The sequence below is a fragment of the Anguilla anguilla genome, chromosome 3, assembly GCF_013347855.1.
Source record: "Anguilla anguilla isolate fAngAng1 chromosome 3, fAngAng1.pri, whole genome shotgun sequence".
NCBI classification, from domain to species: domain Eukaryota; kingdom Metazoa; phylum Chordata; class Actinopteri; order Anguilliformes; family Anguillidae; genus Anguilla; species Anguilla anguilla.
In genome coordinates, this window is record NC_049203.1 from 56646450 (window position 1) to 56665452 (window position 19003).

Below are 19003 nucleotides of genomic sequence, written 5' to 3' on the forward strand. Positions count from 1 at the left end.
GCAGGGCAGTGTTTCTGGAATTTTAAAAATGACCGTGTTGTAGCCTGGATGCAGTGGGCCATTTGAAGTTTTTGTCCGTCAAAAAATTAAGCAATGACTTATGTCTTATACAAATACTCTTTTCTTCTGAAAGGGGGCCAGATCAATAGTGTTGATAACGATGTCGTGTATATATATATATATATATATATATACATTTGACATTTTAGTATACTTGAAATGTGTTGTTATTAATGATTATTTGCTGTGAGGTGGAGTATACAAATAGGCTTTACGTTTTAGTTACCATTGGGAAGCGGTTATTTATTCTGCAACCATTCTGGATAAATATAAATAAAGAATATAAGACAATATTGTCTTCATTTTTAAGGCAGAGGCCTAGGCCGGCTAATACGTTTTAACATTTGCTTTGATACATGGGGGCAATCTGTATATTTTGGGTAAGAATGCACATTTCCAGCTTGGGCCAGTAGCCCTCTCGGATTTTGGATAAACAGCAGGGTAGGCTATTTAGTTGGATTTTCCAGTGGATACAGCCATACAGACATATTTAGGAAGGCAGCTGGATTATGTCAATGTTTTCAAAAACTTGCTGAGAATACAAAACACTTTAAGAAACATGCAAAATACTAAAATTGTCCGGATTCGGTGGGTTTCCTTTTAAAAAATGTCCTTCTCATAACCGTTGTTCCAGTGTGGATTACTGACAAGCATGTTCCTCCGCTGCTGTTGCATTTTGTTAAATCTAAATTTTGCAGTGTCGGTCTTTTCTTAAGTTACTATTGTAATTTTGTTTGCATTTTGGTTTAAGTTGTTGCGTTTATGTCGAAATCAATCAAATATATGCGGAAGTAGGCCATGAATTCATTCACTCAGATATTTGTTTACTCGACTCGGCCATACAATAAAGCGCTAATTCGGAATAAAACAGCCTACATAAATTGAATGACAGGGGCCCCGACCAATGGTAAATTTCACGTGGTAGGTTTTAGACCAATGAACAATTGCGAAATGTAGCGCGCACTCTCGGATTTCCGTTTTTCAGCAGTACCAGTAGTCGTAATTAGTCTGTTTCACAATCATTGAATATAACATTAGATGTGTGTTGTTTTCAAATCCATTATGCAAGTACAAACCGCGTGTCGTGTATACGCAGAGGACAGCCAGTTAAAGCAAACGGTAGTCAAATTTTAGACGAAGGCTAGCGCCTTTTAACTCTAGCAAACCAACTGGGTCGTGAAAGGCCTGAGCATGTTGTTACGCGAGAGAGAATGACTTAAATACATAGATAGCGCTGCAACTATGCCTTTGCAGTTGGTAGTTTAATACAAAATAGATTTCTAGCTAGCTGATTATTTAACGAAGCTTTTTAATAACGTTACCGTAATGCAGTGAACTTGCGTAGTTGGCTAAATAATGAGAAGCATTTAGGTAGCTAACGTTAATCATTTTGGTAGCTAAGTTTGCTAAATAGATATCTGCCATAGCGTGCTGGCTTATAAACAAAGACGGGCGGTCAGCAGCTGGCTAGTTAGTGCCGAATACCCAGTTTGGAAACACATCATAGCTAATTCCAGAGGAAAATGACATCAGCTTCTACCAAGGTAAGCGTATAGCACTGCTCTTCGCCTGTCCTATAACGGCAACACACCACGCAACTAAACAGTGGCAAATACACCGGGTGAATGAAATCCTTGCTTGGAATACTAAATGGCTACCAGACACATGCACTGTAACGGCAACATACCACGCAACTAAACAGTTGCAACTTCACTTTTCAGGTTCAAAATTGACTGCAAGAACATCTGGTGTAACTGCATGCTGCTAAAAATCACAGAAAATACTCCTGAAACTCCCCACGATTGTAGCCACCTTGAATTGGACAGTAGTCAGTGACTAGTGTCATCTAGTGCTTGTCATCCAGAGGTGATTCAGGTTCAGGAAATAAGAAATACTTCTTAGTATTTTGTCATCTGGATTTGCTAATTAGCGTAATTCTTCAGCCAGGAGGTAGAATTAATCAGTGAAATCAGCTGTCCATAGGTGACAGAAACAGGGCAGGAGATACACATTCTCACCCCTGTATTTTCCACCTCTGTTGTCTGAATTTTTCTTCATTCATTTCACATGGCCATGATTAAAGGACTTTTTTCTACTGCATTATGAATCTACTGAAAGTACTGTTGTCTTGAGATTCTTCCTCCGTTTGAATGTCTGTCGCAGGTTGGGGAGATCTTCTCAGCTGCAGGTGCTGCCTTCACTAAACTTGGGGAGCTCACCATGCAGCTGCACCCGGTGGCAGACTCCAGTCCATCTGGGTGAGTGAATCATCATCACAGACACAGGTGCAGATTCATACAAGCACACCTTTCTAAAGCTTACATCCTTTCTTTTTGCTCTCTGGGCCATTGAATACAATTTGGGCTTATATTGCTGTTGGTCTGCATAGTTCAAATGTTGAGTTTGTGGGGCTTTCTCTTGAATTTGAATAAGAGCAGTCCAATGCTGGGAAGGTCAGTGGTGTGTCTTAAACTGCATTCTTTTGAAGAGCCAGAATACAGTTAAAAACTGCAGTCACAAGTCACAAAATACATGGAATACCCAGATGGTCAGCAGCTCTTGCTTTCCTTCCATCCTTTCTAATACTTAATTTCAGGAGGTTCCGGTTGGTGAAATTCCGTACCATAATATCACACTTGGTCACACCCCTTCATGAGTATTCCAGTATACACATAAAATGGTCTTGCCTTGAACAGTGGGGAGGCAGAACATTCAATATTAAGAATAAGGAGCTGGCTAGTTTGTAGAAACTGTACACATGAGAAACAGGGTATGTTACCCAAGGTGCAGCAGCACAAGCAATAATCTGTTACGCTGAAACATAGTTTCAATGTTGAACACTATAAGTGTTATGTAGTGTTATGTTATATAAGTAAATGGTAATGGACTGCATTTATATAGCGCTTTTATCCAAAGCGCTTTACAATTGATGCCTTGCATTCACCAGAGCAATTAGGGGTTAGGTGTCTTGCTCAGGGACACTTCGACATGCCCAGGGTGGGGGATTGAACCGGCAACCCTCCGACTGCCAGACAACCACTCTTACCTCCTGAGCTGTTTCGCCCCTGGAGTAGGATTATTGCATAGACAAAGCCAGCATGGTATTTGTCTGCATAGTGCGCCTGCAAATCACATTCTTCAAGTCAAGCATGTTCACAGAAGAGCAAAGTAATCTGTACCTACCAGTATAGTTTTCTGGGTGGCCTTCATGAGGTAACTTTAGCCGCGTTTCCACCGCAGGAACTATACCCCGGAACTAGGAACCTTTTGAGGAACTCAGTGCGTTTCCACCGCAGGAACTAGGGTCTAAATTTAGTTCTGGGGGCTTTGTTTTACCCCCCAAAACGTTCCTGCTCGGGGGGTAGTACTTTCCGAAAGTACAGGAACCTTTTGGGTGGAGCTTGCAGCGCTGAACATTTCTGATTGGTCGAGTACTCGTAGCGTTTGTGTTGTATTTATTTTCCGCCATTACCCGCCATGTTTGAAAATATGCAGCGCAAACCAATTTATTTTCATAATAACTTCAAATCAAACTTGTATGTTATGCGGCGCAGTAGCCTAGTTTTGGTTATAACCTGTCAACGTCTTGGAATTATAACGTGTGCTCTTCTGTTCTTTTCTTGCTTTAGTATTCGTTTTATAAAATGCTAAGCATTCGTGCTGGGACAGCATATTACGTAGGCTACCAAAACATTCAAACGGATTAATTCGGTTGCTGAATATTTTCTTCCGGATTTTCTTTGTTAGCCCGTTGTAATTGACTCAAAACGTTTGATACAGTTATGTGAGGTATGCGGTAGTTCTGCACGATTAACATTGGTGATACAGTACAAGCAAACTGGAAATCACCTTCCGCACTTTTTATCCGGGTAAAATAACAGGTTAATTCTAGTAATCTTCCCTTTAGCTTTTTCAGACTGCCGTAATTTTACTGCCATTTTTCAATTCCACGAAAAGACCAGGAAGACTATGGACTCATTTATGGTGCATGGTTCGCATCTGGAGGGCACACGTCGCTGCTCGGCTAGCAGTAACTTCGAAGGAAAGCAAACGGTGGCTGTACCACTACTAATTTACATTTTCACGCAAGTCCGAGTTTTCGTTCTATTCTTGTCATTTTGCGATTAGCCTATATGGAATTGACGACGAGAAAGTAATAAAACAGCTAATTGTTTACAACGTGTGCATGTTTTCTGCTGTTAATGAATGTGTTTGAGAGGATATATGAAAATCAATAAATACAAAAGTAACCATATATAGTCATTGTTGGTAACCCGTTGTATATAAGTGGAATAAACCCCTCCGGGCTGTCCCGGTTATTAGAAAATAATGTAGGCTACTTCGGTGGTAGTATGGGGTTACAGAAGAACTCATATGACAGATGGACCGACGACAACGTCAGTGGGCTAATTTACCTAATCTTCGCGGTACTTTAGACCCCGGTGGAAACGCAGACAACCATTGGCTGAAGGAACCTTTTCGTTCCTGGTAAAGTAGTTCCTGGGACTGAAAGTTCCGGGTAATTTCGGTGGAAACGCGGCTTTTGTATCTTGTATCTGTTATATTTTTCATAGCCATGGGAAATAAGTTACTAATGAATAAAACACTTCAAATGTTTTCTCTTTGGAAAACTGACATGATCGGGCAATAGTCTCTTGGGTCAAGATACGGTACTTTGGGATTTACTTTACCCCGCACCCCGATGAGGGTTACAAATTTTGACCAGTGCAGCATCAAAGTGACGACCCCACCTCGCTTTGTCTCCTGCAGAGCCAAGTGGACGGACACTGAGATTGACATGCTGCGGTCAGCCGTCAGGCGCTTTGGTGACGACCTAAGCACTATCAGCTCTGTCATCAAGAAGCGCACTGTGTAAGAACACTATGTTTCTCAGCTTTTATTGTCTCTCTTCTTCCCTCAGTCTCTCATCTTTTGTTTCCTAACCTGGCTTTTCATTGTAAAGCCCCTCTCTTGCTGTCCTACTCTTGTTGAGAAGGGTCTGCTAAATGAAATTAGTTGAATTTCACTTTTTTTTTGTCATTTTCATGAAATTGCCTACCCTATAGTTTAAGTGACATGACTGAAACTGCTGTGCATCGAGTATAATTGAAAAAACGGTCTTTGCTTCATTTTTGAATTCAAGAGAAATCAGGAAAGAGACTAACAGTGATATGAGCCCCAAAGCAATCTAATTTTCATGAAGCTGCATTGCAAAAGCACTAATGCAGCTTCATAAATGGCCATTATTTCTCATCTGTAATTACAATAATGAATTTTAAATGCTGTTCTGGGTCAATAGCCAATCCACAGCAAAAAGCACAGTTTGACCAACACCAGAATGCACTTTCAAGGGGTGTTGGCAATAAAGCCTTTTAATAAAGATTTGTCTTTAATAAACAATAAATATTTTCTTGACATTGCTAGCTTTCTAACATAAAATGAACAGTTTAGTGAAAAATTATTTAAGAACAAATGTACTGCGCTATGACACGTGATCAAAGTGAATAAACCTTCATTACATTTGTATCCCTCGTGAAAACATCCTTTTGGTAATGACTTCATTATATGCTATGCTTGACTGTTTACCATATTATGTGAAACACATTCATGGCTTTGTAGATGTGACTATGCAACCTAAACCATTTGAAATAGGAACAGCAAGCAGTTTTTATTAATGCCAGTTGAGACACAGTCTTGACATATCTGCATGTGCAAGCATTACACATGTGGGCCAAAAGTGTCTTCATTGGGTCACATTTGGCCCATCACTTCAGTGCTAGAAATTCAATACTCTCTGATCCTAATCCCTCTAGCTTTCATTGGTCTGTACTCCTGTCAACCTTGGTGGTTCTCTCCCCCCTTCAAAGCAGAGCTCAGATCAAGACCACAGTGAAGAGGAAGCTGTATGAGGACAGTGGAGTACCCATCTCTGAATCTCCTAAGAAGCCCACCAAGAAGGCATCCATTGCCATTTCGTCTGCGCCCCCCCCTGCAATCATCACAGTGCCCACCGCTCAGGTTGTTGTCACAACAGGGCTTCAAGGCCCCTCTTCTGCTCCACAAGCCATCAAGAAACAGAAGACTGCAGGTGGCTATAGATTTGGGTTGGGGTTTTGGGGGGATTTGCTGTTTTATTTCATTTTGAGGTGTTGTGGTGGATGTGTCTTTGAAGAGAAATTATTTATAGAATAATAATTACAATGCAATTAGCAGTTTCAGGAGGCCAATACACATCAAGCAGTCATCACAGTTTTACATTATTTGCTGTCACGTTGATGCATGATTTTCAAGCAGGCACTTGAAAAGCATCTAAAAAAATTGCTTGTTAGAGCTTTGATGAAGGCTGTTGGGAATCTGCAGTTGTCTGGATTTAAACAAAAGTAATGGAATGCAGTGAAATGGCACAAATGGATAAACAGGAATGTTGTCAAATTTTAAATCAAAACTTGGAGAGCTGGTCAGACATGACATGTTTACATACTACAGAGGCAATTTGCAAGTTTTGAAATGTGAAAGGATTCCACATTTCTCAGATCTGTTTTTCACTTGCATACATGACAAATGCTTCAGGAGTTGATGTTAAGTGCTAAATGTGTGATTGAATGACAATTTGTTATGTCACCATTACATTTCTTGTGTACTCTACTTGGAGGTACACGAGGTCCAAATGTAAGACTACAAAATGGAACAACGTTTGGGTGCCTGTGTACCCGAAGCACTTAGCTTCGTAATCATTGAGGTAGTTAATGTATACATATCACTTGTTGTAGGAATTTTACTTGTGTCTGATTTGTATTATTTATATATAATATACTGCTAGATCTAAGGATGTTTTATTGAGGTTGCCTCATTATAAACCATAAGATTAATTGTAACCACAACAAATTGAAGCTACCCAAAGACATGAACAGATAACATGCATTTTTCTGCTTCTGTTGCATGTTGTTTTCCTAACGTGTCTTTTTGTTCAGCCTTCTGCGTGGCAGTGTATTTACATTGGGTGTCCCTGTTGCTGTGTTTCAGCAGATGTGACTTTGAGTGCACTCAATGACTCTGATGTGAATAGTGACTTGGTGGACATAGAAGGATTGGGTGATGGCACCACCACCAAAAAACTCAACTTTGATCAAGGTAAGAACAGACTCATGGAATTGCAAAAAGACAATTAAATGTTTGAATTGCTGTTTTGTGTTTTTGTGCATTGTACATTCAGTGGCCACTTCATTAGGCACACCTAACTTCTACTTCTCTTTTGTATTGAGATCTGAGAACTGTGCAAGCCATTGTAGTAAACCAAAATCATGGTCATGTTCATGGAACCAGCCTAAAATAATGCATGCTTTGTAAACTGGCATATTATCCTGCTGGAAGTTTCCATTTGAAAAAGGGTAGACTGGCCATAAAGGGACATGCATGGCCAGCAACAGTGCTTAGATATGCTGCAGTATTCAAATGATGCTCAGTTGGTATCAAGGGGTCTAATGTGTGCCAAGAAAACATTCCCCACACAATTACATCACCACCATCAGCCTGCACCATAGGCACAAGGCAGGTTGGGTCCATGGATTCATATCATTTAAGCCTAATTCTGACCTGATCTGCTTGTTGCAGCAGAAATCAGGATTCCGCAGACCAGGCAATGTTTTTCCAATCTTCAATCGTCCAGTTTTTGTGATCACATGCCCAGTGTAGCCTCATCTTCGGCTGTGACTGGGCCCTGTTGTGGGTTTCCACTGCTGTAGCCTGTCTTCTTCCAGGTTTAACACGTTGTGTATTTAAAGATGCCCTTCTGCACACCACTATTTTACTTATTTGAGCATTTGTGGCCTTTCTGTTAGTTTGAACAAGTCTGCTGATTCTCCTCTGATCTCTCTAATTAACAAGGTGTTTTCACCCACAGAACTGCCGCTCACTGAATCTTATTGTCTATCACACTATTCTCTGTTACTCTAGAGACTGTAGTGTGTGAAAATCCCAGGAAGGCAGCTTTTTCTGAGATGCTGGAACCACTCTGGCATCAATAATTACGTCACGGTCAAACTCCCTTAGATCATTCTTCTTGCCCATTTCTAATGTTTGGTCGAGAAAACAACTAAACCTCTTTGCCAAATCAGCATGTTTTATGTATTGAGTTGCTGCCACGTGATTTGCTGTTAGGAAAAGCAGGCTATTTGCATTAATGTGCAGGTGTACCACATCAAGTGGCCACTGAATGTGTGTTTATATATTAGGGGTCCAGGAAGATGCCACTTTGTATTTGTATCTATATTTGTTCATCAAACAAAATTGTTTGTATTTGTATTCGGATTAAAACTGGAAGTGGATGTGCCATAAATGGGCGGAGTTTAACTCGGAAGCTGTATTTTAAAAAAGCCAAAAATACATGATGTCTACACTGATTATAATCACTGGCATGGCTATTGTTCAGATATTAAAGTATTAAAGTCATGGTTTTACAATCACATAAATAATAATCCAGCTTAACAACAGGTAATTTGCTTTTTAAAAGCTGTATTTAACAAACAATGACCTATATGTTATATATCCATAACAGACTCTTATAACACTGAGGAAAACAAAGTCAAATCAAGTTTCAAACAGAAAAAAAAGTTACTCATTCTTACTCTGAACTGCATGAACCCCACCACCACCTCTACCTAAGAGACACTTTAATTATAAACTGTAAAAATGCTTATATAAATCAAAACATAGTTCCTCATCTTCATTATGAACTACTGTATGCGGTGAATGTCTAATGATATATAAAAAAATTACAGAATGCAAGGCTAACATGTTTTGATGTTTTTGTTTGTTAATACTTGTTCTCCCCTCTTTGTTGAAGCCCCACGTTACCTGTATATTTGATTTGAATTAGTTTGGATAAATTTAATAAAAAATGGAAAAGTTTCCCTGGGTGGAATACATCTTCAGCTGTTATGCTATTACTCAAATTTCCCCAAGTTGTATTTTGCAAAGACAAGCTCGTGCACATGAGCTGGCAACGGTGTCAGACGTATCCAGCATTACAGCATTGATTTCTGCACCAGTAACAGCCTAATTTGATAAAGAGTATAAAATCATATATTGCAAACTATTTTCTTGAAATAAAGGACAAATCAATCAGTTTCAGTTTCAAAACCTGCTATGGACCTCTTTTTAGATGAGTCTGAAATAAAAAGCAGAAAGAAATGGTATGTTTGCCTTTCTAAATTATGGCGTTTTTGTTGTATGATCATCCTGTTTATACCACCATAACATGCGAAGTAATTTAGACTAAACAGAATTAACTCAAATATTTTGTATAAAATCTAATTACTTAAATTTATGCACATTTTTAACCATGGCTGGACATATACTTCTGTTAATCTACAATTTGTTTTGATGGGTGAATGTGATTATACTGTGTTTCTTTGCATAGAGAGCCTCAGTTTGGACTCCAGTCTGATCATGAACTCCAGTGACCTGCCTCTCCTGTCCCGCTGACCACCTCCACCACACCCCCTGGAGATGATGCCCAATAGGGAAGCCGACAGTGGCACACTGACACCAGTGAACAGTGCAGTTCCAGTTACAGGACCTACTTTTCCATGTCCAATAGACATTCAGTGGTGAATTGTGTAGATTCTTTTGTATAGAGAAATTTTCCTAATATTAAAATCAGGAAGTACAATTTTGTTTTGGTTGAAGGTGTTTGCAGGTGTATGTATTGACGGTATAGCCAATATTACAAAATGACATTTTTTGTTCCAGACATTATGCAGTCTACAGTCATGGCTGAATTGAGGGGGGTTAGAGGTGACTTGTTTGGTGGACTGACTGATAGTAACAGGACAGAAAATTTATGCTGTAGCTCCACAATTTAGGCAATTAATGGAGATTATCCAAGCAATATTCCACTCACAAACATTTTTCCCCTTACCATTGTGCAACGTGGATTCAGATCAGTTGTATCCTCTCATTGTCTTTTTTTTATTTACCCTGTTTGGTGTCGTTCGGTATGTGCATGTATGCGTGTACACACACACACACACAAACACACCTACATACAGATGGCAACACATTACATATGCATACTGATTCATTTACATATGTATGAGGCAGCTTCTTTTTAGTTGGAAAATAAATGTTTAGCATGTATAGGGGTCACATCTATCATTCATTTGTCAACTGATGACCTGGAATACCAATGGGTAGAATTACAAACTAGTTTTGTGCATACAAACAAAAGGGATGGTTGTGTGTATGTATTTAAAGTAAACATCCCAATGCACTATACTAATGACAGACTCAGCACCAGTCAATAGGTACATTTTTTGTAAATCGTTCGCTCAAATTCTGTCATTTTGAAAACATTCCAAAACTATAATGCTGTACATGTTTTATAAAGGGGCTTTTTTCCAGAGTAATAAAAACTGCAATGAGTTCATGAGCCTCAGAACCAATGAAAGCCTTTGTGCTCTTGCTATGTAGGTACCACCCAATTACTCTCTTCATGTAGGTACAGAACAGTATTATCATACTTAGTTTATATTCAAAACTGAAGTTCTGTTTTCCTTCAATGCCAGTACTTTTGAACTAATTCTGAGATTTATGCATATTAAATAATGAATTTTTCCATTTAAATGTAATCTGGATTTTAGCAAAACATTGTAAAATTTTATAGAACAAACACTACATTTTACAAGTAACTGCTTTTTTTTTGAAGTGTTGGTTAGTGTTTTGTGAACTTTTTCAAACTTGCAATCCCCATTCGTATTCACAGAATTGCCACTACTACAATGTTCTCAATCAGTTTTGTAAGAACTGACAAGCACTTGCTGTACACTGAAAAGCCAGTCAATACTTGATATAACTGAAATCTCCCTGCTGTCTTTGGGTTGGAAGAGTACAGTGCATGCACAGTTGGTGCAAGCATGGTTCAGACACCCAGTTCACTAGAGTCCCTGCCAAAGGAGACCCTTGTTCCCTGGCTGATGTAGCACGCTATGAATTTGATGGAGGATGTTCTTTTTTCATCAGGGAAATTTGGGAGTCGTTTTTGTATGTTTTAGTTTAAACATTTAAACATTAATTCATGCATTAGTTGTTTAAACAATTTTTTACTGGTTTAATTTTATTTATATTAAATGTGTTCACCATAGATTTGACTTTACTGCCATTTAGCAGTCTCTTATCCAGAATGAATTTCAATGTGAACATTAGCGCGAAGGGATTGAAGTGCAGAAATTCCTCAGAGGGGGAAAGTGTATTCCTGGAAGAGACTCTTCTGGCAATTTTAAGAAGTGCAGACTTGAATGACAATTTGACAGCCACCCTATTAAATATGTCTCACAAACAAAACTTCTGCAAATGAGCATGAAATATCAAACTTAAGTTGCATAACAAGAAGAAAATTCCAGCAAATGAACATTAAACTACAAAAAATGAGCAACAGTTCATTAGTTTTACCTGTGTAAGAACCACAGGTAAAACTAATAAAAAGAGGACAATGTATGCAAAAAGGCAAAACATTCAAATTTCGTGTTCCACCTCATCCAGAATGTGCTCTGTTAGATTGAGATCTGGGGACAGTACTGGCTATTGGAGTAAACAGAAGTCACTGACATGTTTGTGGATCCAGCTTGAGATGATGTACACTTTTTAAACATGGCTTATTATCCTGCAAGAAGTATCCATTTGGAAAAGGGTACATTGCAGCCATAAAGGGATGCACAATGTTCAGCAACGATGCTTAGTTATGTGCCATTCAAATTAATATTAAGGGGCCTATTGTGTGCCAAGGAGACATTCCCCACACCAATACACCACCATCACCAGCCTGCACCACTGACCCAAGGCAGGATGGATCCATGGATTCATGATATTTATGTCAAATTCTGACCCTGTCATCTGCATGTTGCAGCAGAAATCAAGATTCATCAGACCAGGTGATGCTTTTCCATTCTTCAGTCGTCCGGTTTCGGTGATCGTTTGCCCACTGTGGCCTCGTCTTCCTGTTTTCAGCTAAAAGGAGAGGAATCTGGTGATGTCATCGGCTGCTGTAGCCCATAAGATTTGACATACAGTGCGCTCAGAGATGCCCTGCAGCACACCACTGTAGTAAAAAAGCAGTTATTTTGGCATTTTTGGCCTTTTTGCTCGTTTGAAGAAGTCTGGCCATTTTCTGACCGCTCTCATTAACAAAGTGCTTTTTTTCCCGCAGAACTTCCGCTCACTGGTTGTTTTTGTTTATTGCACCGTTCACTGTAAACTGTAGAGACTGTAGTGCGTAAAAATCCCAGGAGGGCAGTTGTTTCTGAAATGGTAGAACCACCACATCTGACAGACAATGCAACAGTCAATGTTGCTTAGCTCATGCATCTTGCCCATTATTTTTGGTCGAACAAAAAACTGAACCTATTCACAATGTCTGCACACTTGAGTTGCAGCCTCGATTTGCTGCTTGGAGGAGCAAGCTATTTGCGTTAATAAGCATGTGTACCTAATAAAGTGACCTCTGTGTGTGTGTATATATATATATATATATATATATATATATACACACATACACACACTTACAATACATAGCCAAAATTATGTGGACACCTTACATCCAACATCTCATCCAAAATTATGGCCATTAATATTGAGTTGGTCCACCCTTTTCCGCTATAACAAGATGTTGGAGCATTGCTGCAGGGATTTGCGTCCATTCAGCATGCAGTGGGCTTTCCAGTTGATCCCAAAGGTGTTGGATGAGGCTGAAGTCCAGGCTTTCGCTGTGTGCCCTGGGACATTGTCATGCTGAAACAAAACTGTTGATGAAGCACAGAATCATCTAGAATGCCATTATATGCTGTAGCATTAAGATTTGCCTTAACTGGAACTAAGGGGCCTTGTCCATACCACGAAAAACAGCCCCAGACTAAGGGGTGTCCAGATACTTTTGGTCATATTGTGTGTATATATACATGTAGTGGTCCTGAGGCTCTTAAAGTCAACTGAATCATGAATGAAGATTTATTTGGCCAAAAACCTGTTAAGAACCCCAAAGGGCATAGTGGGCATTTTTGCTGAACAGTTGTTCTAGTATAGAAAATGATTTATATATTTTTTAATACTATAATGCTCATTAAATGTATTTGCTCATCTTAGATGGAGGTAAAATTATTACTGAAAGGCACCGTAGAATGTCTCTAATAAATGGACTTTGCTGATGTGCCATGGACATTACCCTCTAGTGCAGCCATTTACTTTGCTTATCAAATGTCAGGAATCTGTATCTTTGGGGAAATGTCTTTAAAATATTTGTGTCATACCATGATTTAGCCAGAGTCCACAAAAAGATCAAACTAATTCTGGTACATTCCATTTTCTAGCTATGACCATAAACTACATTTATTCAAAATAGTCAAGTGTTTCAGTAACTCCCTGTGTACTGGAAACAATTTTCAGTCGATAAAACCCCTCCGTACAAAGATTTGCCACAAATCACATTTGTAGTACTCAACATGTTGGATAACATTTATTGAAATAAGTCAATAACTATATGTTTGGAAATAAAGCCTGTGAGGAACATTTTTTCATTACATTAATGTGAGGTAAGACATTACTTTAAAAACAGCAATATCCTCCCACATTTCCCTGTTAGCCTAAATAGGAATGATAAAGTATGAAAAAAGCCCTCAACAGGTTCAGGACGATTTCAACCAAATAATTTATTTGCTGACCCCCCCAAATCATTCAGTAGGATGAATTCCAAAATATATAATTAATATGTACTTAAACTGTATAGTTAACAACTCACAAAATGGCTTCTAGTAGCACTTCAGAAGGATTGGTTCACTGCCATTGATAAGTCAGTCCAGAGATTTAAAATATTAAACAGGAAATAAAGTGCCCTGATTTTCTTACTAAAGGGATGAGACACTGTTGTTTTTGTAGCACTTCAGCGGTTTATTTGAGTATCTTTCCCACTGGGCATGAGTCTCATTAATTTAGAAAATGCCAGAATTTAATTAGCCTACCTTGAAATCAGTTGCAGACATGCTGTCTTGGCTTGCGGTCAATAGGTCACAGTAAAATGAGGGAAAATACATTGCAGAGTATTATTATTATTATTATTGTTATTTTCAAACCAAACCACAGCATATTCTGTCGATTGAACTAGACTTAATTTGCTCAGCTGCTGATCAAGCATGGTAAAAAAAGAAAGAAAATGGTGGACAGTCCATTCATAGGGGAACACAGTGTATGTGTTGCTTCAATCCTGAGTTTACTTAGTTCCTAGACAAGAGCCCCAAGATATGTAGCTCACAAAGGTCTTGTCAGGTGGATTTCAATCCTGCAGGTGTGACCCTCATTTGAACCATTTTTTCATAGCTGTGGTAGTTTCACTTCATTACAGTAATCTGTAAACTTTCCAGTGAAAGGAAAATATACAGAGCAGTACTTGGGAATCTGACTCAGCCGACTGCAGTTCATTGTTTGAACATTGTTACAAAAATCCATTACAACATCCATAACAACTTCCAGTTTTACCTAAATATTTGACGTTTACTTTTATGGAGGACATGCATTCATTGTAGGTTCACAACCCACAAACCATAATGAGCCATAATAAAGCCATTTCTGTTACTATAGGCATCTACACATTTCCATTTATACAACAAATAAAAAAGAACAAATACACCTGAAAACTAATGTTTCAGAATTAGCTTTTATCCTCCAAACCAAGCACTGATGGATTTGGATCCAGGATGCTAGACATAGATCAGGGCACGATCTATGTATAACAATTAAGTTGTACTAGTTCAGAATTTATCCATTTTAAATGAGAACTTTCAAGAAACACGAACTATGCATTTCTGAGTAGATACAGGAATTTCAACCCATTCAGAAACTAAAGTAATAAAAAGTTTTTATAATACTAATAAAAGCCCTCATTAGATAGTTGTAAGCCAAATACACTACTATTCTCCCTCTCTCACACACATACCTGCACTGCAAATTTGAACTTTTTTTATTTGATTTTTTGTATTGTATCAGTGCTGCGACTAATTTACAAATGTATTCATGCATATTTAAATATTTGTTTCTGTGTAATCATGCATTTAAAATCCCCTATGGTTAATCTCAACATTAAATGGTTCTGTTTGCACACACTTCCATAGCCTACATCAGAAATATACACAAGGATTCTACGAGGGGTGCACACAACAGTGTGATATTTGGGGACAAAATGCAAACCTGGAATACATGGGAAAATGTATAATGGAATTTAATTGCTTCATCAAATAAAAACAGTAAAAGCATTTGCAAATCTATTCTACATATACATTGGCATCGGAAAATTAATGAAGGATGATATGTTCCTCTGTGGTACAATGTTACATAGTATTGCACAAACTAACTGAACAATTCTGTTACTTTGGCAGACATGTCTTTCAGCAATGAATGTGTGGGCCTTACTGGAGCAGCACAAGCCATACTGGCAGCCCAGAAAGGGGGCAGCTACCAATATTGATGTGCTGCTTCGGCCAGGCACACAGTCGAACAAGTTGCTGCTATGGAGACAGAGCCTGAGACTAATGTTGTACTCTTCTGGGCAAACCATGGGTTTTGCTTTCCATTTGTCCAAAACACATAAACCCAGAGGCAGACAAGGGTCAAAGTTAATTGAATTTGATCATTTTCTAAAAGTTAGGCATTAGTTATTCTCCCAAGGTAGTCAGGCAATGATTACAAATAAAACAGCACTCCAATACTGAAGTGGTGTAACCACATTTTAATTCTCTGAACATTTGTAATAATCAGTACTCACATTTTTTAAAAGTATTATTTGATTTTGATTGGTAAATAGTCTATTTAATTTAGTCAAATCAAACATTTGTTTGAATCCTTACTACTGTGTAAAAATAAGAAAAATAAGAAACTGGACAAAATGAAGGCAGCTTTTTTCTATTTATCTTGTCCAAGAAACAACCTCCCTGTCCTAATTTTCATTTAGCCCAACAATATGAGTTAGTATTCCATCAGATGCCCTACTGGAGAGCAGTGAGCCTGCTGCAGGAAGAGCAGGCCAGGACAGCCGAAGGTGCTGCACGCCAAGGGTCAGTTGTGTGGGATTCCCAGGGTCCCCACTAACAGTACAAAATGGTTTGGAAGTATCCATGGAGCCTGCAAACCATGATGTGCTGCTTGAGGGTGCTCCAGAGCCAAGGACGGAGAATGGCGGTGAGTACAGAAAGGATGGAATGTGGGATGGAAGATGGAACCTGATGGTGAGTAGCATGATGACCAACACTGGATCAAGAGAAGACTCTTCACGGATTTATCAGTTGATCATACAAGTTGTTCAAATTATTTCAGCCAGTTAAATAGGAATAATTATCAGTCAGTAACTGACTTTCCAGGTAATGAATATGATGTAGATGCAGTTCACATCACAAAAGTCCTGTATATTCAACATTTTATTTGGGTTACTGGGCCCCTCATACTTTTCCCCCCAAACTTGGACACACGCATACAAACCTTTGTGACTGTGAATCCTTAAATTTCTGAACAGATCTTTATATACTGACCAGATGCTTGTTTTAAAAGACAGTGCAGAATAGAGGTGGCTAGAGGACTTGTTGGTGAGCCCACTCACCTCTGGGAGCTGTTCATTCCACTTTATGAAAAAACACAGAACAAAGAAACAAAGAAAAAACAAAAACTTAGTTTGCTTTAATATACTGTTAATATTAGGGCTCTTAAGAGATACTTCCTGTCAAAACAGTGATGTACCTTAAAGCTTAATAAGTGACTCCACATGATCCTACCACAAAATGGAGGGTGGGGAAACAGACAAAATGGAGGGTGTGACATACAAGCTCAGACTAAAAAGAAGCAGAAGAAAAGGTTAAGCAGCAGTGCAAAAAATCATTTTTTAAAAACACACACAAGTTGCTAGTATATAGGATACACAGATGTTAAGAGCTACCACATAAACATTACACATACTTAAAAATAGCACCAAAAAAATTATTCCCCATTTTACACTTACATTATTTACAATGGGGTTTCAGAACACTAATTAGATAAACAAAAGGAGGACAGCATTTAGCTATACAACCAAGTATCTGTCCAGCTCCTGTCCATCTACCCAAGAACAAATAAAAAAGCATTGATGGCAATGCTTCGTAAACGGTAATGCTTTGTAAAGTAAACACCCATCAGTATGATATACTCGAAACAGCAATAAGGAAATTTGTGTGGTTTTTATTGGTCCAGATGTTGTTAAAAGAAAATATTTTTCACGTGATATATATATATATATATATTTATTTATATTTAAAATTTGTATGTGAACTGTGAACACTGTCCCATGCTTGCTAGGAGAAAATAATATTTATTTGAAGGATAAAGTTGAAAAATATTTGATTTTAAAAAATCCCAATCAAGGTGTATGTTGGGGGCAACATCATCATCATCATTATTATTATTATTATTATTATTATTATTATTAACATAACTATATTAACACACAATGACTGAAGTACCTGAAAAAATCTGAGGAATAGGTCCTCAGAATGCATTTCATGTTTCACGTCACTATGTGACACAGAAAAAACAAGACAGGGACAGAGAAAAAATGTCATGCACTACAACACACAATCAACTGATGTAAAATTAAACTACATTGATTAATAACACACTTTACACCCCTGACTTTGATCCTGACCACCATAGTTGGAGACACTGAAAGAAGAAAGAAATTGAGAAGACATGGAAAAGCAGAAAGAGAGGCCTATGCTGGAGTGGCAGCAAGGACTCATCAGCAGTTAAAGCAAAATGGGCATGGGCTTCAAATACTGCTAGGCCTGAATATTATCACACTGGCACACACAAATGTACACATCCTATGCATTACCAACCAATACATTCAATCTTCCTGAGACATCCTGACACACAGAAGCCACTGAGCATTTCTATAAATTAAATGTCTATTAAAACATGCTCCCCAAAAAGCTAATAAAATCACAGGATGTATGAAATTTAATTTACTATATAGACATTTAAATTATCAAATCATATAATGACCTGCATTAAATAAATAGGCCATTCTAAAACAATGATTGCTCTGAAGATTAAAAAGAAATAAAATGTATTGCCTTAGAGCAAGAATTTTTAAACACACCACGCCCAAGGTGGTGTGCTAAAATTCATAAATAATATTTCATAACACAAAGGCATGCACACACACCTACCCACCCACCCACATTGGTGAGAATTACATTAAAATTATCATAAAAAATAATTACATTTTTAAAAGTATATTTCTTCACCCTTTTCTTCTAAAAACAAGAACTAGTACACAATACCAGCAGTCTACTATTCAACTATCGTAAAAGACCAGTACGACCAGAATATAAGCATTTAACTAGCCCAATAAAAAAAAATATATATTAACAAAAAGCACAATTATATAATTAAAATATAACTGAATAGAACTATGCATGAACAATATATGTAACAAGTAAAATGGATCCATTAACACAAATACACTCACTCAGTGTTCTTGTTAAGGATAGTGGCATTAGAAAGAGGATCATTATTAGGTTATGCAAATGTAGATGTTTAAGCAGATACTTTTTTCCAAGAGTATAGTGATCACGTCAGCACTATTGCAGGCGGTGTGTGCTTCAACTACCAGCCGTGAGAGAGAGAGAAAGACAGAGAGAGAGCGAGAGAGAGAGGGAGGGAGGGAGAGAGAGAGAGAGAGAGAGAGAGAGAGAGAGAGAGAGAGAGTGAGGGAGGGAGGGAGAGAGAGCAGAGAAAAGCAAGACGCACTTAAAAAAAAAAAAATCTCACAGGCTGGCCTTGCCTTGCCCAACTACTTCGATCCACAACCCTTTCTGAGGTTGTTAAACTTTGAAATAGAAATGAAAAAGGGAGACAACAGGGGAAAAAGAGCTGCACT

At 38.2% G+C, this 19003-nt stretch overlaps 1 protein-coding gene and 1 long non-coding RNA gene across 8 annotated transcripts; one reads left to right on the top strand and one right to left on the bottom strand.

The window, feature by feature from the left end:
* The first annotated feature begins 757 nt into the window (after positions 1 to 757).
* zgc:92664 (uncharacterized protein LOC436695 homolog) lies at positions 758 to 10498 on the top strand. Of its 7 annotated transcripts, none has more exons than XM_035409742.1 (6): positions 758 to 1604; positions 2224 to 2318; positions 4831 to 4932; positions 5928 to 6148; positions 7087 to 7191; positions 9479 to 10498. In XM_035409742.1, the coding sequence occupies exons 1-6, from the start codon at positions 1584 to 1586 to the stop codon at positions 9541 to 9543; spliced, it is 609 nt and encodes a 202-aa protein (XP_035265633.1). In that variant the 5' UTR covers positions 758 to 1583; the 3' UTR covers positions 9544 to 10498. The 7 variants fall into 7 exon arrangements, with proteins under 7 accessions (XP_035265633.1, XP_035265631.1, XP_035265634.1 ...); XM_035409740.1 differs by having other exon boundaries at positions 980 to 1604; positions 7084 to 7191; XM_035409743.1 differs by having other exon boundaries at positions 983 to 1604; positions 5931 to 6148.
* Positions 10499 to 15301: 4803 nt separating this feature from the next.
* On the bottom strand, positions 15302 to 17566 carry LOC118222799. The gene is made up of 2 exons (XR_004764329.1): positions 16828 to 17566; positions 15302 to 16711 (listed from the first exon to the last, which is right to left on the bottom strand). It is a non-coding gene; the product is annotated as an uncharacterized LOC118222799 (long non-coding RNA).
* Positions 17567 to 19003: the final 1437 nt, after the last annotated feature.